The 23,744-nt window shown below is 36.4% G+C and overlaps 1 protein-coding gene across 2 annotated transcripts; it reads left to right on the top strand.

The window, feature by feature from the left end:
• The first annotated feature begins 1,276 nt into the window (after positions 1-1,276).
• On the top strand, positions 1,277-23,543 carry LOC106881199 (V-type proton ATPase subunit C 1-A). 2 transcript variants are annotated; one of them, XM_014931501.2, is made up of 14 exons: positions 1,277-1,770; positions 2,576-2,857; positions 8,818-8,964; positions 9,170-9,237; positions 10,476-10,561; positions 11,973-12,067; positions 13,140-13,231; positions 13,466-13,564; positions 13,931-13,999; positions 14,895-14,987; positions 16,465-16,558; positions 17,709-17,806; positions 18,690-18,816; positions 20,027-23,543. In XM_014931501.2, exons 3-14 carry the CDS (start codon positions 8,833-8,835, stop codon positions 20,129-20,131), a joined length of 1,158 nt encoding a protein of 385 aa, XP_014786987.1. In that variant the 5' UTR covers positions 1,277-1,770; positions 2,576-2,857; positions 8,818-8,832; the 3' UTR covers positions 20,132-23,543. The 2 variants fall into 2 exon arrangements, with proteins under 2 accessions (XP_014786987.1, XP_014786986.1); XM_014931500.2 differs by lacking the exon at positions 2,576-2,857 and having other exon boundaries at positions 1,279-1,770.
• Positions 23,544-23,744: the final 201 nt, after the last annotated feature.

Raw genomic sequence — 23,744 nt, forward strand, 5'->3', positions numbered from 1 at the left:
TGATCCCCTATATGACCAAAAAAAAAAGAACATTACAGGTAATACCATAAGTTATAAAATAAATAGGATAAATAAACTAAATAACTAATTGTGGTTTTTTAAAAAAATCAAGAGGGACACCCGAGACAATTTTAAATAATGGTTTCTCATTTAGGCACAAGGCCAAGAATTTGTAGGGAGGGACAAGTGGATTAAAGTGGCCCAGTACATTACTGGTGCTTAATTTTATCTACCTCATAGGGATGAAAGGCAAAGCTAACCTCAGCAGGATTGATCGCAGGACGTAATGAGTCATAACTCTATGCTGCAAGGCACATTGCCCGATGTTTAAGTACAAGGCCAGCAATTTTAAAGGGAAGGAGAAAGTCGATTAAACTGACTCCTGTTACTAGTACAAAACAACAAACTCTGGGGAATTCATTATTATTTTCACTGACACAAATTGTGAATCAGCATGAGAGAAAAAAAAAAAAACAGAAAGAAACAGATGACAGGAATAGGAAGAAAACCTGGAGTATTCTATTTGTTTTCAGAACGCATGGGAGAAAAATGTTTCGGAGGTACAGCCTTAGTACACAGGTTAGATTGTTCATACATTTCATATGGGGTTTGGTTTCTATGGCTGGATGCCCTGCCTAATACCATCCCTTTTACAGAGTGTTCTAGGTACATTTTCTCGCGACACCAAATTAAAAGAGGCTGACATGACCTCAACAAAACGACAGTCCTCTCAAGCTACAGAAGTCTTTGTGCAACCTGTGATACTCGTATAGAAATAAATAGGTACCACAGGTTTATATTAGGTAAAACTAAAGACTGAACGACTGTTCCTTCATGCAACAGTGCTGACTTCCAACTCATATCTTAGCTTTTGTGCTACAAAAAGGATGCATATCATAATGCAAAATTTCTTTGAAAACTAGGTTTTCGTGGTGAATAATAAGAACGAGTCAACAGTGTATTGCGGGAACCGTTATAATTTGAAATAATTATGATGTGTTGACACAGAAATCGACAATCTCCCTTGTTAACTTACAAATACGACAATTGAATTCAGATGAATTATAAAGAGAATACAAAATACGACCTGAAAAACTTGCTGACGCTGATAGGTTTGTCATTGATATTAAAATTACAGGAAAAAATTAGACTGGGAAATATTTTATAATTTACGATATTGGAAATTAAAAGAATATAAAATTATTATTTCCCTTTGATTTCCAAGTAATTGAAAAACTTTTTATTATTTTCAAATATCGGTGGATAACAGAATCAGTTGAGCGTCGGGAGATCAATTAACGGCGACATTGAGGTGGGTTGATCGCTTTTTCTTCTCGATCTAAAATGAATGACAATCAGATCATGTTGTCAATTATTATTTTTAAATCGACATCATTGAACGTTAAGACAAAATCACTTTGTGGTATTTAATGACGTCTCCGTCAACATTTAAATAACCACCCCCAAATCAGTTGGGATTCACTTTGCCATTCGTTGTTGTGCAGAGATCGATAAAAGAAATTATTAGTTATTGTACTGGATCGATAGAACCTATAATACCCCAAAATCTATGGACATATTTTTGTTTTCCAATAAAGTAATGTCAAATATTTGAAGCGTCATCGATTCAGATTGAAATAATTCTGAATATTTCTCGAAACATAAACAAATGTCATTTTACCGGAAGTGACCTTTCTCCACTGGTCATGTGATCAGACGACTCGCAGCACCTGATCCTCACTTCACTTCAATCCTTCGACACAGTTTTCGGTGAGTTATTTTCTCTCCTAATATTAAATCACTCCCTTTATTTTCAAACCTTTTTTCACCCAGAAATATTTTTCTCTCTCTTCAATGGCTGATCCCCACCACCACACCCACACGTAATTGTTTCTTAATTACAAATTACAGGAATATTTTCATTAAAATCGATTCACTTTCTTAATTAACCCTAATGTCCCTCATAAAACCCTGATGTTTCAGCTTCTTAAACCACATTATTTCTATTAAACTCTCTCTCAATGTTCCATCTTCCTCACAGTCTCCCGTCGTCGTCATCATTTGTTGTTCACAATCCTTGAATTTGTTTTTTTGATTATTAGTTTAAAAAAATATATTTTAATTATTTTTACGTTCAATTATGAAATATTCTTTCTCTGATGGCACATTATTTATTTAAAAAAAAGATTTTATTTATGTAATTTACCCTGTGATCTAATTATTGGCCGAATGTTTTACGCAGTCTCCCCCTCTAAGCCCAATAACAACAACAACAATCAAAATAACATTAATGATGATAATAATAATGGTAAATAATATTAATTAGTGACAAAATCTAATCGATTGAGAAGAGTTTTCAGTTCTGTTTTGGTTCTGTAAAGATTCAAGAATTCGTTTGTTTTTGTGTAGGTGTGACCTTTATCACATTTCTATTAAACTACTGTTAGTAACCCCTCCCTCAACAACAGGACATCGTTTATTTTCTTACTTCATTTAACTTCCTTGTTTTACCTCCTTTAATGATTTTTGAGAATAATATTTCAGTTAAGAAAAGCATTTTCTTCTAACCCACAAGGCCTCCCTTGATGCCAACCATTTGTCTGTCGCCTGTGAAGAAATCGGAGTTGGATGTAGGATCGTTGTTGTAGCATTCTTGAATTCATGCCGTCCACACCTCCAAGTAGACGTCGACAATAAACCGTTCTGTTCGTCTTGGATTTATTGCATAATTATTTCAATTGTTTTGATTGTCATGGAATGTGTATCTTTGAAAGGAAAATGTGTCACTCCGAGAGTAGATTAATAATGTCAGTCCATTCCACATGTTTACCTGAGTGATGTCAATGTATTGATAAAGGTAATTAAAAGGTTCCGTTATTTTATCATTAGTGTAGTCTGCGATAACAATATTATATTAGAAACTAAACTATTTGACCATTAGTGTAATTAGCGGAGAGTGTTCTTAATTAGAACAAAAGGAGAAAATTCTGCTCTATTGTTGTCGTTTAGCCCCGGGTCAACTCTGATCACAGATGCTCCAGACATGACTCTCCTATTTTAAAACCGCAGTTCACTTCAAGTTACAACATCTAATGGCTTTCTTCTTTAGAAGAAGACAATGGTGTGTGATTTGGCTGCGGTTTTTAACAGATTAAATAATGATTGCGTGTTGGAGTGTAGATAGATAAAGGATGTCTTTTCTGAAATGGGATGTAACAACGGATCCTACTTGAGCCTAGATAACTTTTATCAAATAATATTGGGTTGAATATAAGATTCTCATAGAAAGTGATCTGTGATTAAGTATTTATGTGCTTTACAAATTTCCATTCAATCTTTTATCCCTACAGACACTCTTAGCTTGTCTCCACTATGTCTGTTTTCCCATGCAGTGAAGGCGAGGCAGAGATTTGTAAATAAATATTTATATCACTCACTAGAACTAGATGTTGTTTATCAACAAGTCAGCCGTGATCGAGTGATCCAATGCTTTTGGAGGAAGGTTTAGCTACCATTCCTACTTGTTCCAATGATCACGTTGAAGCATCTTTCTTAGCTTGTAAGTAACACAGTTATTTGCTGGTGTTTTAGTAAAGAATTTGGTTTACATTGAAGCAACCAACGACTTCCTCTTTTACCCTTATTAAACTTCTCATTTACACGTACACAAACCAACAAAGAACCTCTAAAAGGTGCTCACTTTGCTAGAAATAATAGTCAAATCTCTCTCAGATAACTCTGTACTATTTTAAAAAGAAAAGAACATATTGGATTGTAGTCCTTCAGTCTTTGAATTGCTGCCTTCAAGTATTTAGTCACTCATATTAATCCCTAGCACTCATAGTTTTGTCATTGAACCCGAGGTCTACTCTGATCAAAGGTGTTCCAGACATGACCATCCTAGTCAACTGTTATAAGGGTAAAAGATATGTCTTGGAGAAGTAGGCAACTGTTGGACCAGGTCATGAAAGTTATAAAAGAGTTGTCGATTAATTAGGAAGAGATTAGACGAGATGTGCAGTTTAGTTTTGTGCCTGAGGAGAAGTATTACTGCTGCTTTCTTGCTGGTGGGCAACTACAGGAGAAGTATTCAGTTAAAAGCTGCTGTGCTTAGCATTTATTGACCTGGAGAAAGCTTTCAACAGGATCCCTCATTCTATGATCTGGTGGCCACTGAGGAAGTTAGGGTTAGACAAATAGCTTGTGAGCCACACAATCCATGTACAGAGATACTGTCAGATAAAGTTAGAATAAGCAAGCACAATGAGTAATATAGGGTACAGGGAGTTCTTTCTGGCTTGGTTTTCTGTCCCTTCATATTCATCGTACTCCTTCATGCCATTATAGAGAAGTTTAAGGGCTGTCCATGAGAACTCGTTTATGCTGATGAACTTATAGTTGAACCTCTGGTATAATTAGAAAAAAAAGTGAAACCTGGAATCAAAGGGGCCATAAAGTTAACTTAGCAAAGACCAAAGTTTTAGCAAACAGGGAAACAGCCAACTATCTGCTTCTATCACATAAAAGGCTCTGCTTGATTTGTAGAGAAGGAATAAGTAGAAATTCTATGATAGACCCAGTCCAAATTATGGACACATAAGAGGTGCAGTAGTATGGCAGGAAGATTAATAGAGAAAGCAGTCTTTGTATGTGGCAGATGCACAGGAGCAATAAACACTAAAAGCACATTGGAAATAGACTTTCTCAAATGCCTGTGAGGATTCCTAAAGATAGTTGATAGTTTTTGTTATCGAGCTGACCTAATTAGCTCTGGAGGACAATGTTCTGAAAGTATAGTTGCTAGAATACAAACTGGTTGGAAAAAGTTCTGAGAGTTATTACCTCTGTTGGTAGCAAAGGGTCTCTCTCAGAGTGAAAGGCAGATTTTATGATGCTTGTGTACATTTAGGGACCAATTTCACTATTAAGTTGTGAGATGTGGGCCCTAAATGCAGAGGATTTTAAAGACTGGAAAGAAATGAAGCTAGCATGTTCCACTGGATGTCCAACATCAGTGTACATGTATGACAAAGTACATATACAACAAAGTTGAAAGAAAAGTTAAGCATAAAAGGCCATGTGTGCATGGGAGAAGACCATGGACATGTGATGCATGAGGACAGAAGTATAAAGAAATGCCAATCGTTTAATGTGGATAAAGCTTGTGGAAGAGGGTAACTCAGGAAGATATGAGATGATGTGGTAAAGGCTGACCTGAGGACTTTGAACTTCATGGATAAAGTGCCAAGGGGCCAGAATGACTGGAAATATGCAGTGCTTACAATGTGCCTATCTCAATAATACTGAGATTCTCAAATCACAAGGTGTATGTGTACACACACACATAACTGGGTCCTTCACCTAATTTCCAAGCCTCCTCCAACCAATCAACTGCCTAACTGTATTATTCTGCAGCTATAATTAAATAAGAGCAGAACTGCTTATTTCATCAGCCTTTTCTGTGATATCAGTTATCTTTCTCATTACCGGGAATCATTTCACTTGCTATTCATCCTTACTTTTTAATACTATCCCTCTCCACTCACATTTTACATTGATCACCCTTCTGTGGCATCAAATTACCTCTCATTCTCAACTACCATACATCTATCACTTATCCCATACACTATGTCAATCTCTCTTCTCACTTGTGCAACCTATCCATCCACATATCAATTATCTCGCTTTCATCCATCTCCTGTCTACTATATTATTATTATTCTGTCTATTTATCATCAACCACCCCTCAACCCTTGTTCATCGTATTCACCCCTCTCCTATTCACCTTTGCTAACCAGCCCTCACTCTCCCCACACACATTACAACCTCTTCCCACCTTAACCCCTCATCACAACTATTTTATCTCTCTTTCCAGCTCCACTCCAGTTAGTACCATTGTATCTTTTATAATATGAGTAACCATGTGTCTCCCCCATGACAAGAAACTTGTTTTGTTTTGGTCCATTCTCTTCATTTCTGTTCTGGTCCTAACTCCCCATTTCCAAGCATGAGGTCACATCCCTCTCTGTTGTAACCCCACTCAGTCAAAAGGGAACTTAGTTTTGTGAACTGCATGGGGACCTCACTATTGCTGGTACCATAAAAAGTGCAACCAGTGTACACTGTCAAATGGTTAGCATTAGGAAGGGCATCCAGTCGTAGACACATTGACAAAACATTGGAGCTCAACAGAATTGTCTAACTCATTAGATCCTGTCAAAGCATCCAACCCATGCCACCATGTTTGCATACAAGTCACAGCATCCAGTCCTCTGTACTAGATAAGTACCTGTTCATTGCTATTGTGGAGGTCTTATAACACAGTTCTACCTTTATTATTCCTCTTCCCCCATTACTTCTAGGCAGGTACAAACAATCAGCGTCTGCTTGTGGGTGGATCTCATTTCCAGATAAATATGACATTTCTCTGGGATACAACTTCATCTGATTACTGCCTAGTTTCCTCAAATTCATTTTGGAAATGGCTTGGTCAAGTACCCCACAGTCTTCTGAGAGCCTCATTCTTCATACACTGCTGACAATGTCTGTAAAACCCACTTCCAATACAAACTTGGCTATGATAGTCAACTAAACTCTGCTACATGTATCTTTTACTTTTCCCTTCTAGCTCCCTAATAACATATTTTTACAGGAAGAAAAGAAAGAAAAGACATTAAAAGTATAAAAAATCAAATTATCAAGAAAAAATCCCCCATAACTACCTCACCAAAGAAAAAAAAGTGAGGGTGGAATAAAGCAGCAGAAGATGGGGGTAAATGAGGTAACGGGTTGTGCACCCCAGACTAAATGGCTTGTGAACCTGAATGCATAGGCATCACTGCAGGAAATGGCTGGTGACACTGCAACAACCACCCCACCTCGTGGGGCTCATTTCTTAAAATTGTCTTTGAAGTAAATATTTTAATGTTTCCACAGACAATACCAAGTTGTTGTTGACACTAAACAATGGCTTGTGGTTCACTTTACTCTTTCATTGTCTCCATATCTTACCAACTTTCTTCTTGGACTAAATTAACTGAAGATACAATGAAGGAACATTTATTTATACAACAGGCGGCTCTAAATAGTCCTGCCATCTGTCTATTATTATTGCACTTCAATGGACATTCCATGTTAGAGTTTGTAAATATTCAACTAAACAACCTCCTCCATCTTTTTCTCTCTCCACCCCCACCCCCCAAAGCTTGCCCAAATCTGTTTTACCGAAATACTTACAAATTTGAATATATTCAAATTTTCTGTTAAGTCTTTAAAATAAAGTTTAACAGTTTGAAAGATGAATAGAAACATTAAAAATCAATGGATTTTATTTGCAATATTTTAAAATTCCATATATTGTCACAATGGCAGAACTAACACTGTTTTTTTGTTTTTTCTAGTTAAAATGTTATACAAGGTAACATCTGTTGCTACAGGCCATAATGATGATGATGATGTCATAGTTTCACCTGTTTTCATGGTCAACACTTTGTCGTTAATAAAATATATAAGAATGGGTTTATCTGTTGAATTAGAAAATAGAGAAGTGTCTTTCACCATCACAGCATTGTCACCAACCCTGTTATAATAATCCTTTCTACTAAAGGCACAAGGCCTGAAATTTTGTGAGAGGGGACTGGTTGATTACATTGACCCCAGTGTTTCACTGGTACTTAATTTATCAACTCCAAAAGGATGAAAGGCAAAGTCCACCTCGGCAGTATTTGAACTCAGAATGTAAAGATGGACGAAATGGCATGTAGCATTTTGCCTGGTCTGCTAACAATTCTGATAGTGCTTATTTTTAGCCTCTGTCTTCATAATGGCTGTTTCTTCTACCATCACATCTCATCCAAATTAGGGGACCAACGGTGGCTGTTCTTTATACTATCACGTTTTCTCTAGGTTGGTGGGAGGCAACACAACAAATTATTTCCTACCTTTATAAATAGAAACAATGATGGCTGCTCTGTCACATGACAAGGTTTTTGAATGTTGTATTTGAGGGTATTGATAGCAGTTTTTGTAAGTAACCTCAGGTCAAACCTCTGCATCATATAGAGTCAGATAAATGACTAAAGATGACCCACAGACCCAGATATGCCATGCCTGCATCTGGTTGAGGATCAAATTGTATATTATAAGATGCCAGAGCTAATTGTATGTGGCACATGTCTGGGCAGATTGTATTCTCTCCACTTTCATCATCATCATCATCTGTCTGTTATTTCTGATTGCAGCCACAAAGGAACCATGTGTTCTCTTTTGAAAGGACACAGTTGCTACTCTCTGACACTTACTATTGGCATCCATTAATACCAGTGAAGGATAAACATATAAATCTGACCCGAACACTTTCAACAGGTGACTCAATCACAACTAATCACACAATAGATTTGTTCACTTAGCAATGTGAAAAACTTGGCCATAACAGCAGTTTAAGGTCATCAAGGACTTAACTCCTGACCGAAGGATCTCTAGTTCAAGTATGATCACAAGTACTATATATTGTATCCATAAGTAGGACATTTTGCTATTTCTAAGGTTGACTTCGTTTGTTACCTATTTCTCAGTTTATTGTTTCAAGTTTGAATAGTTGAGACTAGGAAGGGCTTCTGACAGGGAAATATTTGCTTGAAGACTTCAGATGTTATAATCCTTAAGTATGAAAATCATTGATTCTCGTTGCTTTTGAAAAATAAATGTAAAAACATCAAAGATTTTCATTTGATTTTCACTCTCTTGTTGAAATATTTTGTTTTCTCTTGTTGTCAAATATTTCATTGTCTTTTGTTTTTTTGTTTTGTTTTTCTCTAGAACACGCAGTGAATCATGTATGAATTTTGGTTGATCTCAGCACCAGGTGACAAGACTTGTGCACAGACATGGGAGAGTTTGAACAATCTAACAGCAAGACAGAACAACCTCTCTACAAACTATAAATTCCAAATTCCTGATTTAAAAGTAAGTCCTAAAGATTACAACATTGAAGTATTATGGAAGGAGTCTGGAAAGCAGTTGAGGGTAAAGTTAGAATGCACTGACTATGGCCATTGTAGTAGTGAGAGGAGAAAGAGAAAGGGTTTGTATGGACCCTTCATATATATGTATAGTAGATGGTTGATGTTAAATGATGATGATGATGATGGAAATATTGTCTTTCTTCTAGGTTGGCACCTTAGATGTGTTGGTGGGTCTCTCTGATGATCTTGGCAAACTGGATGACTATGTGGAGAGGTGAGTTCTTCCTCTTTAAATACAACTTCATGTTATCTGTCTCACTCACACACACACAATTTAGTTTTGATAAACAAATTCTCCAGACTTAATTATACACATGACATATTGACAGCATCATTATCCATCTGTTTTTCTTGCTTGTTGCATGAGTTGAACAGATTCTCCTCCAACACTGTGTATCTCTTTATCATCTCTTTGATGAGGTTCAACATCCTGAGATTAACCGTCACTACTTCTGTCCATGTCTTTCTTTAGTCTTCCTCTCAACACTTGTATAGACATCTGTTATCCTTCATACACAGGTTTATACCAGCTCTTTTATACACAACAACAAATTCCTCTTATTCCTAGTTTTTCTTTCAACCCTTCTATGCACTGAGAATGAGAATTTATCATTTTTGGAAGTTTCCCTGAGATGTTTAAAATGCATATTTTCTGGTTCTCTAAATTCAAGAGATTTCAAAGCAAAAAACCTGATGTTAAATGATGATGATGATGATCTACTAAAATATGTTCTTTCTATCAGACGAAATGACTGATTTAAGAAAACCATTTTTTAATGTGAACTTAAAGAATGTTTAACCCTTTTTAGTATTAGCATTTTTGTGACAAAAGTAATATTTTTTTATTCACATTGTTTTGAATTAACCATCTTGTAGCTATGAGATTTTGATAAGGTAACTACTCTTTTACTTGTTTCAGTCATTTGACTGCGGCCATGCTGGAGCACCGCTATTAATTTTTAGAATGATATAGGATTGGTGTGAGAAGCCAGATCTGGCCAATTTGAACATAAAACAGCTGAAATATTTTGTCTGGAAATGGCCAGTTTATAAATGCTAAAAGATTAAACATCTCAGTTGATATATCTCCTGAAATGTTGCCATTTTAAAGCATCATTGATGATGTTTCATTAAACAACAACAAATAAGATTTAAATTTTGGTTGCCAACATCATCATCATCATCATCATATGTTCATTTTCCATGCTGGGATGAGTTGGATGGTTTGACTGATGTCTGGAAAGCCAGGAGGCTGCACCAGGCTCCAGTCTGATCTGGCAAGGTTTCTACAGCTGGGCGCCCTTCCTAATGCCAACCACTCTGAGAGTGTCGTGGGTGCATTTGACGTGCCACTGGCGTGGGTCATTTTGAAATTCCAGAAACTGTTCTGTCAGCCAGCCACTGAAGGTCGAACACTTAGTGACACATTATATTGTCTTGTGCTTATTGCAGGGTAACACGAAAATTGGCCCATTACCTTGGTGAGGTACTGGAAAATCAAAGAGAAAACCTCCGTGAGAACCTCAAAGCTGGTGGAGGTAAGACCCAAACCCAAATATTTATTATTCTGCACTTGTATGACATTAATTATTGTTTCACTTTAAATTTTAATATAAATGATCGAATTAAAATAAATTTCTCATTTAGTATTTTTTAATGTTGATAATCTATGTCTTGATTATTTCTATGTTTACTCCAAAATATTTAGAATTCGACATTTTTCTCTCCTTTCTCCAGTAAAAATCATCATCATCATCGTCAATCGTAATATTCATTTTTGAGAAATGTTTCGATTTTAATCTAAATAAGAAAAGTGATTTGTATTCTTGACCAATCTATGGTTCCTGAGTCATATTTGATTGACCAAGTCATTTCTCATGCTGCAAACATTGAAACCTACCTTTCCTCTTGGTTTATATGTTTCTAATTAATTTACCAATTAATCCCACATCTTTCTCATTGAGATAGTTGATACATCTTATTGAAAATATCTTCTTTTATGGAATGTAGTCTTTGTGGATCCAAAGACCCAGTTTTTGCAACATCAACTGCATATTTATATATTTACAGAGCTAAACAACTTAGCAACAGATAAACTTAAAAACATCATCATCACCATCATTATCAAAATGTATTTAGAAATCTTGTTGTGTCTTGGGAGGATCAGCTCAATGGTTAGAGCATCGGGCTCACAATCCTGAGGTTGTGAGTTTGATTCTTGGACAGGCTGCGTGTTGTGTTCTTGAGCAAGACACTTTATTTCATGTTACTCCAGATCACTCTGCTGTAGAAATGAGTTGTGGCATCACTGGTGCCAAGCTGGATATCAGTGGCATGGAGAGAGGAGGCTGGTATGCATGGGCGACTGCTGGTCTTCCATAAACAACCTTGCTCAGACTTGTGCTGAGGAGGGGAACTTCCTAGGTGCAATCCCATGGTCATTTCATGACTGAATGGGATCTTTTTTCCTTTATGTCAATAATGATACAGTGGTTCAGTATCACTTCTTTCTTGTTATTCAGTTGGTTAAATATCGAATCATTTATTTAAAAATAGATTTTAAGATCTTCAATAAATACAAAAGAATATGATTTTCTTTAAAACAATGTTTTAATGTTTTAACAATGTTAATGATTCATTAAAACCATTTTTGATATTCTGTAATGAAGGAGAGAAGGAGTTGGATAGATACTGTTATTAACTATATTATTTAATTATTTAATTATATGCTATCTGTCTCTACTGTCGTATATGATATTGTTTAATTATATACTGTCTTTACTGTTGGAGCCTGGTGTAGCCATCCGGTTGCACCAGTCCTCAGTCAAATCGTCCAACCCATGCTAGCATGGAAAGCGGACGTTAAACGATGATGATGATGATGATGATGATATTCTGTGTCTTTACTATTGTATACTGTCAAACTAGTACCATTTGATCTATTTACAGTTGACCTTGTTACTTACCTGTCACGGTTCCAGTGGGATCTTGCTAAATATCCAATCAAGCAGTCATTACGTAACATTGCTGAAATCATCTCAAAGGTAATTCATCCTGATCTCCAATTACAATCAATGAAACCTAGTTTTCATTTAACTCTGTAAATGCCATTTTAGAGAAAGATATTGAAACAGCTTGCTCCCTTCTCTTTTCTATGTATTCTGAAGAGGTTTCTATCTCTTTAGAATACCATCCTAGACTACCAACAGTTTTACCCTGCTATAAACTTCGACTACCAGCACTATTGAGGTTTCTCTGCAGCCTGCAAGTCTACAAAATGCAAGAAACAGGGTTGGGGGTGTCTTTACGTCAGATAATAGGTTAAGGTATGAGAGAAAAGATTGGATAGGGTTGGTTTTTGTGGAGGGGCTGCATGGTTACTCACACTTAGGAGAGAGAGAGAGAGTAAGAATGACTTGGCAATCTATCCAAAGAGATAAATAACGGTGATGAGGTGTCAAAGTGACACCTCAAGCTATGAGGTGTGGTAGTGGGTGTTATATATTCATATATATTGTGTGTATGTGTGTGTGTGTAACATGTATGAATATATAATGTGTGTGTATGAATATATAATGTGTGCACAGGAGCCAGTCCAGCGGCACTGGCAACAACCTCGGTGGAACTGTTAGTGGCATTTCATCCATCTTTACATCTGAGTTCAAATTCCACCAAAGTCAATTTTACCTTTCATCCTCTCGGGGTCGATAGAATAAGTACCAGTTATGCACTGGGGTTGATGTAATCGACTTACCCACTCCCCTGAAATTGCTAGCCTTGTACCAAAATTTGAAACCTATATTAATTTCATCTTTTATTTGACCATGTAGCGACTCCTGTGTTTTTCTGTTCCTTCCGCCTTTTCTCTAGATTCTCTTCCACTATCCAACAAAGAGCCAGGCTTGAAACATCATATTTTCACTTTTAATTTTCCATCTAAAACTTTCATCAAACATCTAACATATTCACTGTTTCCATATATTTGACTTTTATTGCTTTTGTTTTTGTTCTAAAATTCACTGTTCGTCACCTATTTTCCTCTGTGTGTGTGTGTATGCATACGTGTATATATGTTGATATTATTATCATCATCATGATATATTGATATATTTCTAGCAAGTGTCTCAGGTGGAATCAGACTTGAAGACTAAATCTAATGCTTACAACAGCTTGAAAGGAAACCTCCAGAATCTGGAAAGGAAAGCCACGTAGGTTCCTATATTTTTAATAAGAAAACAGTATTTTGCTGATAATAACAACATTATGTTGACTTTAACAACAGCAACAGCAACAACAATTATCTTTCAGTAAAATATGGACTAACATCTCTTGTGAGTTAGTAAATATAAGTAAATATGTATAAATATTACTGCATTTTACTCTACACCATTCTACTCCTCTCCAATCCTGCCCACCACATCCTATTTTATTTTCCATTTCAGTGGAAGTCTGTTGACCCGCAATTTAGCTGATATTGTCAAGAAAACGGACTTTGTGCTTGACTCTGAGTATCTTACAACGTTGTTGGTTGTTATTCCAAAGTAAGAGAAATTTATTATTTTACACAACCGCACACACAGTTATATCACATACAAACACACTGTTATGCCACATCTATATTACAATCTTATATAATATCACAAACATATCTATAATAATAATAATACATTGCTGTATTTCATCACCTCTTTAATACACTATTTTATTGTACGTATATTAACACACCTGTTATATATTGTTGTTGTACATTATGTCTCCATTCTCTTACATCAACATTTTCCTATACGTTCATTAATGCATCATATCTATTGATTCCTTTTTAGTAGAAATATGTTCCTCTTTAAACCCTAACTTTTCTTAGTCTTTCCTTTCCAAAAATGTTTTATATTTTTGTTTTTCTACTTCAGAAATAATAATCAAGATTGGCAAATCAAGTACGAGACATTGACAGACATGGTTGTTCCACGTTCTAGCAAGTATGTCCAATTAGCTGTAATTTTGTTAGCTTTTATAGAATAAACCAAAATATCTAGTGGTTTTTATTCTGCTCAAATTGCAGAGACACTCCCTTAGTTCATATTATCATCATCAGAACTACAGTAAACTAATGATCAATACCATGTGTGTGTCTGTATATGGATAATATAGTCTTCATGAATCATTGTCTCATATATATATACTCTTTTACTCTTTTACTTGTTTCAGTCATTTGACTGCGGCCACGCTGGAGCACCGCTTTTAGTCGAACAAATCGATCCCAGGTCTTATTCTTTGTAAGCCTAGTACTTATTCTATCGGTCTCTTTTGCCGAACCGCTAAGTTACGGGGACGTAAACACACCAGCATCGGTTGTCAAGCGATGGTGGGGTGGGGTGGGGGGTGGACAAACACAGACACACACATGGCGTTAGGAAGGGCATCCAGCTGTAGAAACTCTGCCAAATTAGACTGGAGCCTGGTGTTGCCATCCGGTTTCACCAGTCCTCAGTCAAATCGTCCAACCCATGCTAGCATGGAAAGCGGACGTTATATACGATGATATACGACGGGCTTCTTTCAGTTTCCGTCTACCAAATCCACTCACAAGGCTTTGGTCGGTCCGAGGCTATAGTAGAAGACACTTGCCCAAGGTGCCACATTTAAACTAAAACAATCCAAGTTATAAAAATTAAAAATACAGGTATGTATGTAGGGAAGAGTTATAGATTCTATGAACATATATTTGTGTGTAGATGCTAAGTATTGTTGACTTGCGTTTCTGTTTGTTGAAATAACTAATTTAAGGCAGTGTGTATGTGTTGTAAATTAGTCTTTCCTTGGCTGAAAAATGAAAATTTAAAATGTGTTTAATTGAATCTTGTTTTATTGCAGAGTTCTGTTTGATGACGGAGACAGTCTTTTAGTGTCAGTGACACTCTTTAAACGAGTTGTTGATGAATTTAAACATCACTGCCGCGAATGCAAGTAAGATAACACAATTGACAACACTTTCTCTTGTTATTCCTTTCCAAGGGGACAGCTTCACCCAGCCTCACAATTCCTGCAACTCAAATGATGCCTCTGTCAATTGCCCAGCCTCCAACCTCTCCTGCCTCACAAACTACAACTGATTCTTTGGCTTCTTATTCAAAAAATCTTTACCAACTTTGTGCATTCTTCCTTTCCTCCACTTCATAGCCATGATGATTCTGTAAGCAGTATTCCTGCAAAGAAAGCCACTACATTAGCTACTTTTATGGCATCCAACTATAAACACACACACACACACACAACAACAACAACAACAGAGTTGGTAAATTTTGTCCAATCCACCCGTAGACTAACCTCCAGCCACCCATACATGCTGAGTAATTTCAAACCTTATCAACACTACCAGCCCTATCAATCCCTTCTATTGCACCCCAAAGCTGGCACGTATCTTTATTAATCTTTTCTCTCTCTCTCTCTCTCTCACCATATATATATATATATATATATATATAGTTTTAATTGAGTTTTTACCTGTAATTTTGGATTTTGTCCCTAATATTATTATTATATATATATATATATATATATATACACACATATCCCCGCTATGTTGTTTGCCCCATTCCCAAGAAGAGGAACCCCTCTGGTCCTTATTGCACTGACTCAGTGGTGATGGTGACATCTTTTTATAACTACTATCTCCATGACTTCTGATCATTCCCCCCCCCCCCAATGTCTGCATTATTATTTTCATAAAACCATATCTGTTTGAGGTTTGCTCTCCAAGAACATCATGAAAACAGAACCTTGAAGTTTGCTACAACTGCTTCTTCTCACTACTTTTTGTTTCCAAAAATAACACCGAACCCAGTAAAAAGCACCACAGGCACTGGCCTTCTTCTTCCCAGCCAAAAAACACTTCGTCCTCCATTAACAAAATCTACAAAGACTCATGTAAGGGGCCAACAGCTGAGTACTGCAGCTCCCACAGTTAGAACTGCATTACCATTATACATACAGAGATCCTGAAGCACATCTAAAGAAAGGCCACTTATTAACACATTCCAACCCCTGGCTGTCTACAGATTGGCTGTGTCTCTTCTTGCTACCTTTTCTACTGCTACTACTGTGGTCTCTGCCCCTCACAGCAGCTGGTCTTCTCCCACCCCTCTATTTCTAGTGCAGATTACATTCTTTACCACTTTGCCACTTAATTTGTCAGTGATGAAAATTGTGTTCACTGTGCAGTGGCTGTCCTTTGACTGTTATTGTGGTCTCACTTTTACCGTTCTGGCTCCACCACTCTCCTTGTTACTAACTTTATTCCATATTTTGATAGTTGATAGAAGAAACAATATTAATTTGCAGAAGAAATTTTAAAATTATCAAAATAAAATTTCTCCTTCATTTTGTTTAAAATATTCTTCATTAATATTTTGTCTTTAAAGATGGATTTATTTATTCTTTGCAGGTTTTCTGTTCGAGACTTTACATACAATGAAGAAGAGATGATTGCTGGCAAGAATGAATTATCTAAACTAGAAGCTGACAAAAAGAAACAATTTGTAAGTTAACTCTAAAATAGTTTTGTTTCTCTCTAATCTACTGTATCCCTAGATTTACTTTGTGTTGACATCATCGTTTTATTTTCCACTTTCCATGTTGGCATGGGTTAGAAGAGTCATCGCAATCAGCTCTTGGTCAGAGTTACTGCTCTACTAGATGGGTTGCAGGGACCATGTCTTGCTCTGTGTTCTATTTAGACAGGCCCTATCAGTCACTTTGCAAAGTGTAACAGAGACATATTGTGAGACCACTAGCACTAGAAAGGTTGTCGTATCCACTAAAGTGGTCATCTTGACTATATTTTCTCTGGTCATTCCTCAACCATTTTAGAAAGTGAATTGCATGTGTTTTCATCATAGCACCAGCAACACAAACAACTCCTCACTTCTCTGTATTAAGTCTATTCATTTAAGGTCAGCAGAGGGATTACAGAAGATTGAGTGAGAAAGAAAAAAATGAGACTCCATCATTCCCTACCTGCCAGATCATTCACTCTTGACCTCCATTAAACTTTCTGACCGTTGATCATTCATATTGCTATTCATCTCTCTCTCTCTCTCTCTCTCTCTCTCTCTCTCTCTCTCTCTCTCCCTCCCTCTCTCCCCCCTCTCTCTCTCTCTCTCCCTCTCTCTCTCTCTGCCATTATTGTCTCTTGATTGGTAGATGATCAAGTGACAAGCCTGTTTCCTAAAGTTGGCACTGAAAAAATTGTCAAATCATTTTTGCATTTGTTTCCTTCAACAACACAACTCCAGGAGTGTTGATTCCACTTCATTTCTTGAACCAAATCCACAGGCCTCCTTACATACCATGGAATCCACCATTATGTTGTTCAGTATGACTGTTAATATGTAAATATATTTGTATGTCTAATAGGTCATATTACACAATTGATGGACACATCCAACATTGTATGGATTGGTGGTACACCACCAGTGTTGTGTGCTACCCTGTGTTTGGTAAATAAACCCCGCTTAATGTATGGCTGCAACTATAAGTACATATCTAATTAATAGTCGTGAGTTAGACCACTCAGTATTGGTTGGAAATACCCGACAATTTCTGGTAGATACGCTGGCACCACTGTCATGTGTTGGTCTCATAGATTTTTCTGTAAACTCTACATTTTATATTCCTGTGTTTTATTAGGGTCCCTTGGTGAAATGGTTAAAAATAAATTTTGGTGAGTGTTTTGCAGCTTGGATCCATGTGAAAGCTTTAAGAGTTTTTGTTGAATCAGTCTTAAGGTTTGTATAAAGTACTTCATTCATTTATTTTATTCATTTGGAATTTTTTGGTTGTTTGCTGTCATATATATGTGTATAGAGATTCTAACAGTTTTTGTGTGTTATTTTAAATGGCTTATAAACACCTTCCACGCTGCAATAGTTTTTGTTCCAGCACACGATCTCAGATCAGGTCACTTGCTATGCAAGTACATCTCCTTAAAAAAATAAGTTAGTAGGTAAACTCTTCCTTACATACTTACATATATCCACATACAAGGTAGTGCATATAGTTTTATATATACAGACACATATATTCTTAATATTTTTAAACAGAAATACATATATATGTGCATATATATATATATATATATATATACTATTATGAGCAACAAAAATAGTTTTCATTCAAAATAGCAATCTGTGTATCATACTTAAGGCAGATACATCTTTGAAAACTTGATAAACTGCAGTATTCATCCTGAGGCAACATCTCTTATAGACATTAGTCTTTAAAAACAAAAACAAAAAGACACAAATCTATCAATAGCAGACAAAAATTGCCCAACAGCAATGGTGTCATTGCTAAATGGGCATTTCTGCCCTTTGGGCTTTGTCAATAGCAAGTATCCACTGGAAACTGCATGCTAAAAAAAAAAATCAGATACTGCTGAAATATTAAAACAGTGATTGAAAAATTACTGATGTCACAATTAGCCAGCAGGCTGAATAAAATTTCATCATGTGCAACAAGCAGTATTAATTAAAAATAGCAATCTATAGTATTGTACTTAAAGTAGATACATCATTAAACGCCTAGTAAACTATGATACTTGTCTTTTATTTCCAGTACAATCTTTAGTAAGTGATCTTTAAATTAATTCAGACTTTTTTTTCAATTCAGATATGGCCTGCCAGTCAATTTCCAAGCCATGCTTCTACATCCTCACAAAAAGGCACAGCGTCGCCTGAGAGAAGAATTAAATAAACATTATAGTCACCTTGACAGTGCAGCACTTGCTGGTAATGATGTAAGCATCTTTAGTGATTTATTACTTTTTTCAGTCTCCAAATATTTATTTTGATAAGTCTCAGCAACAGAGAAAGGAGGAGGTAGATCAGGGCTCAACCACAGATGGAGGTTGGTAAAATTGATGTGGTTGACACCTGACGGAAGGGTGTGGTCTGAATAATCACAACAAAAGGAATGCCATGAAAAAATGTGTTAAATCACCCAACTGAAGACATTCAGAGGTCAGAGGGTGGTTTTAAAGTTCCATTCACCAACACACTTCTACCAGTGGTTCCACCAATATAAACCCTTTCTCTCTTCTACTACATCTGCCACTTCTACAACTACTACCACCACCATCACCTGTGTACCACTCAAGTCTCCAGGCTTTACCATTAAGTACCCCTCCATCCTTCTCTCTACCTATGATTTTTCCTACAGACTTCAAGGGGTACTGTGGGTGCTTGAAACTGTTGTGACCCATACAACATGTTAGGGCAGCCACTTGCATGTTAATTTCACGAGCAGGTTCCATTGATTGGATCAACTGGAATACTCATCGTCGGAGGCGTTGGAGAGAGTTTCTATGAGGTCACCAGGAAAAATGAACAAAACAGTTGTGAATTTCACTGTCTCAGTTTCTTTTCACATCAGTGACAATCTTCTGTCAAGCAACATCCCAATCAACCATCATACAATCTCTAAGGGAATCTTTATGGCCATTGTCAGCTCATCTCCACAGTGATCTCCCTTCGCCCGATTTTGCTTCCACACCTGAAATTTCTTTTAATTCGACTACAGATTCAACTCTAAGATGGTCAACAGCATAAGAGTTTCCATAGACCAAAGTCTTAAATTTCTCTGTTAGCCCGGCAGACTATGATGAATAATAAGGAACTAAGAATCGAACCCTGCTGACCTCCCATCATCTGCACACTTAAATCATTGCTGTACTTGTTGCTAACTCTTTCACATTACTCATGGCATCCCTGGACATGGCCTGCATAACTCTCACAAGCCATTTATCTATTCCTAGCTGAAAAGAAAAAGATGTTAGAATTTTTGATTCCCCTCACTTCTTTAAAATTTGCTTTTTTTTTTCTTGTTGTTTTTGTTGTCCATCATCATCATCATCATCATCATCACCCTCATCATCATCATCATCTATTAAGTGAAAATATCTGGAGTCGGCCTAAAATATCTTTCTTTTTGTATTTCTTTATTTTCAGCCAGCTGTGGACATACCAGGACTGAACATGGGTCAACATGAATATTATGCTTACGTTTTCTACAAGATTAATCTAGACATGTTGGACAGCAATGCAAGGTTCTGAGGTGGTTACGACCAGAAAATAAACAAATCTGAAACTTTCACAACATTCCATAAACAACTTTGTGAATGTCACTGATTTCTGCTGTGTACAATAGTGTATGAACACTACAACAGTGTGTGTATATATGTGTGTGTATACACAATATAAACACCCATAGTACACACTTCTGAGAGCATGCAATAAAGACTTTACCATAATATCTTGTTTTACTGAGAGACAGGATTAGCAAGTAGGATTTTCTCTATGGATCAGGTGTGGTGGTGGTGGGGGTGGGTGGGGTGCCCTGTGGTGTTAGAGTAGTTAGCAATCGGCATGCCTCCACTCTCCACTTGGTTACTTATTCATTATTATCATTGTTATTATTATTGTTAATATTATTATTATTATTAATCCTACCCTCATCGTCATCACCAGTGTTCCCTAGTATGGAGTCAGGTGTTATGGTGAAAGATTTTGATAATTTCAACTGTCTTGTTAACACTTTTCCCTTTGTTTGTTCTGTTTTCTCATAATCCAGATGTGATTATTATTATTATTATTATTATTATTATTGGTGTTTTGAACAAATTTATAGTCAACAAATGGTTGTTATAGCTCTGCTGGGGGTGGGGGAGTGTCCAAATTCTTGACAAAATGAATCTATTGTGTCATTAATGATGAATTGTTATAAGATATCGATTAAAGGAACTGATAAAAAATATTGATTTCCTTTTTTATTTATCAGCCCTCATTGATTTTACTTTCTACTCACATTTTTCACACACTCACACAGTGTAAATTCAATGAAGAATAAGAAAAGTGAACACAAGAGGGACAAGTTTTCATAAATATACTTGCTGAATGCTTCAACAGAAAGAGTCGTAACATTTCTGTCCGTTCCGATGAAGGAACAGAAAAGCACAACGGAAGTGAGAAACCAGAACAACCTGTGAAAGAAGCAGCACACAGATGAGGAGTTAGAAAGCCGAAGGTGGGAGCAAAATAATTAAGGAGGAGGTGTCGAAAATGCTCGTTTTTCTTAACTTGACATTCCATTTTAATGATCTGATAAAAATTAACTAGAAAAAAAAATAAAGATTCCAAAATGATTCAAAAATAGAATTTTCGAAAAAAAATAGATTCCAAAATTTGAAAACATAATAATCTCTTATGCTAGAAACAGCAGTCATTATCACAGCAGCCAGCTGTCTGCACCAGCTCCAGCAGAAGCCGCACACACACACACACACACATATATATGTATATACTCAAGTGAGCAGACAAACGAAAGTGGTATTCAACACATTTAATAAGAGTTACATATTTTTAATAACAGATTGACTCAGCTCTGCATGACTTAAAGTTTTGTGGGCATGTAAGACGGCCATCTCCTCAGATACAAAGAGAAGAGTGAGAGATTTAAGATAAATTCAAGATGGCTTCTTGATGCCAGGCCTCTGTTGGTCAGCCCAGGTCACATACTTTTAATATTGCCCTGCTTCATCTGGAGACTGTGACCAATGAAATGATTTCCCCAACTACAAATCAAGCACCATTGACAGGATCCCTCCTTATTCACTTGGCTATTACAATTGCCAATGCCATCTCTATGGGAGACTGAACATACTTCACCAACAAGCAGTATCCATCAACAGGAAAAAGGGGAAGGCCCTATTGATGAATTTCAAACCAGTGGCTGCTGACAAAAACAGATATGCCAACTTAGGCCTGGCTGTTCCACACACAAGGGTAAGGTATTTAATCCCTATATTCACATAGACTACAGCCTCCACCTGTGTTGGTCATCCACCTTCATTTGTAAGACCAACAGCTTTGATTAGTCTCTTACTAATTTGCTCAAACTCCACTGAAAGACAATTGAATGACTGATTCATTGTAACATCCCACCTCACCATATGCAGAACCCAATACAAGGGACTGATGTCATTGAGTCCATTTTGCAGCAGACTACCACTAATATCCTGTCCAAAAATAAAGATAATAGGTGGTGTGACTTTCACAGCATTAACACCATGTAATCTGTGCTGACCAATAGAGGCCACAGACCTAGCAGCTAAAAGCCATCTTGAATTTGTCTCAAGCTGTAGAACATTGTCAGATCAGATTGGAGCCTGATGCTGTCACTGGCTTTCCAGAGCTCAGTCAAACCGTCCAACCCATGCCAGCATGGAAAACGGACGTTAAACGATGATGATGATGATGATGATAGGTATGCACTAAAGTTGCAAAAGCTGATAAATTGCAGCATTCATTGAGATGTTGCAAAGAAACTCAGAGTCCTTAACTGATAATGTGAAAGTAAATAAAATATATCCTCAACAATTCAATTTCTTTTCTCTAGCTCTAGAATAGAGTTGTGTCAACTTCAAGACATTATCTGAGAACTTTCAAACAATTTACGAAAGCAACTGACATGGATGGCAAACCCATAGCTAGAGACTTCTAGAAGTTCAACATAATAGATGCTGCGGACAGCATAGTTGAGTCATGGAATGAAGTAAAAGCTTCATCTTTGAATGGCCAGATTGTATCTGTGGCTTTACAAGTTTTCTACCAGCAGAAAGTCTACATCAAATTCAGAAAGATACTGTGACACTTGCAAATGATATATATTTCAAGAGGAGGATGTGGCTGAGTTGCTGGTGTCCCATAGAGAAAGTTTATCGAACGAAAAGCTGATGCTCTTAGAAGAAAAAAAAGCAAGCTGAAAATACGGACGAAAATGAGGAAATCCCATCAACTCCATTTAAATTCAAAAATTATTGCTGAAGGGTTGGCACCTATAGAGGAACATTTTTGCTGGTAACCATGAACATAACCATAACATTTACAAGAGAAGTTTACTATGAACTCAGTTTATACTCTGAACTGTCTGTAGAGATGATGCGCCAAAAACAACAGATAACTTTGGATTTCTTTGCCCTTTCAGTAGATGTTGATGATAATGAAACAAGATAGAAGATAGTGATCCTCCACCTCCGAGAATTCATAGCATCACCATCAATAAGTCAATATCGAACTCTACAACCGTATTACGATTCCTATTTATTCCCTAACGTATTTTTAGCAAATGTTTTTATGGTTACATATTGTACTGAATGTATTTCGAAATTGTTATTTTCAAGCATAAAAGCGATCGTATTGGTGAATTTGTTAGTTTTCCGAGAAAAAAGTTCGTCAGAATGCTTCTAACTTTCCAACATGAAAATCAATGGGGAATTAGCTTCGCTTTACGGAATTTAATGTTACAAGACTTGAAAAACGCATTACTTCTGCAATGTGGAGGATTCTTGTATTTTATTGTTATTAATGATGTGAAAATATAATATATCGAATTCTATATGACTATATTTAATATTTTTGTTAATAAAAAGGGACCAGTGTGATTAAGAATCGCTTATTTTAACGAGAATTTTTGCAAATGTGTTTGATTTAATAAAAAATGTTTTTCTTTTCGTTTCACTTCATAAATCTCCACAAACACAACACTTTTGACATAAAAACTAAATTAAGAATTGATGAAATATGCGGTTTGTATATATATAAAAGAAATCAACACATTCTTTTGTTGACCTTCTATATTTTCAGGAGAAAATAGGTATTGTATGGTTTT

The sequence above is a fragment of the Octopus bimaculoides genome, chromosome 11 (assembly GCF_001194135.2).
Source record: "Octopus bimaculoides isolate UCB-OBI-ISO-001 chromosome 11, ASM119413v2, whole genome shotgun sequence".
Lineage (NCBI taxonomy): Eukaryota > Metazoa > Mollusca > Cephalopoda > Octopoda > Octopodidae > Octopus > Octopus bimaculoides.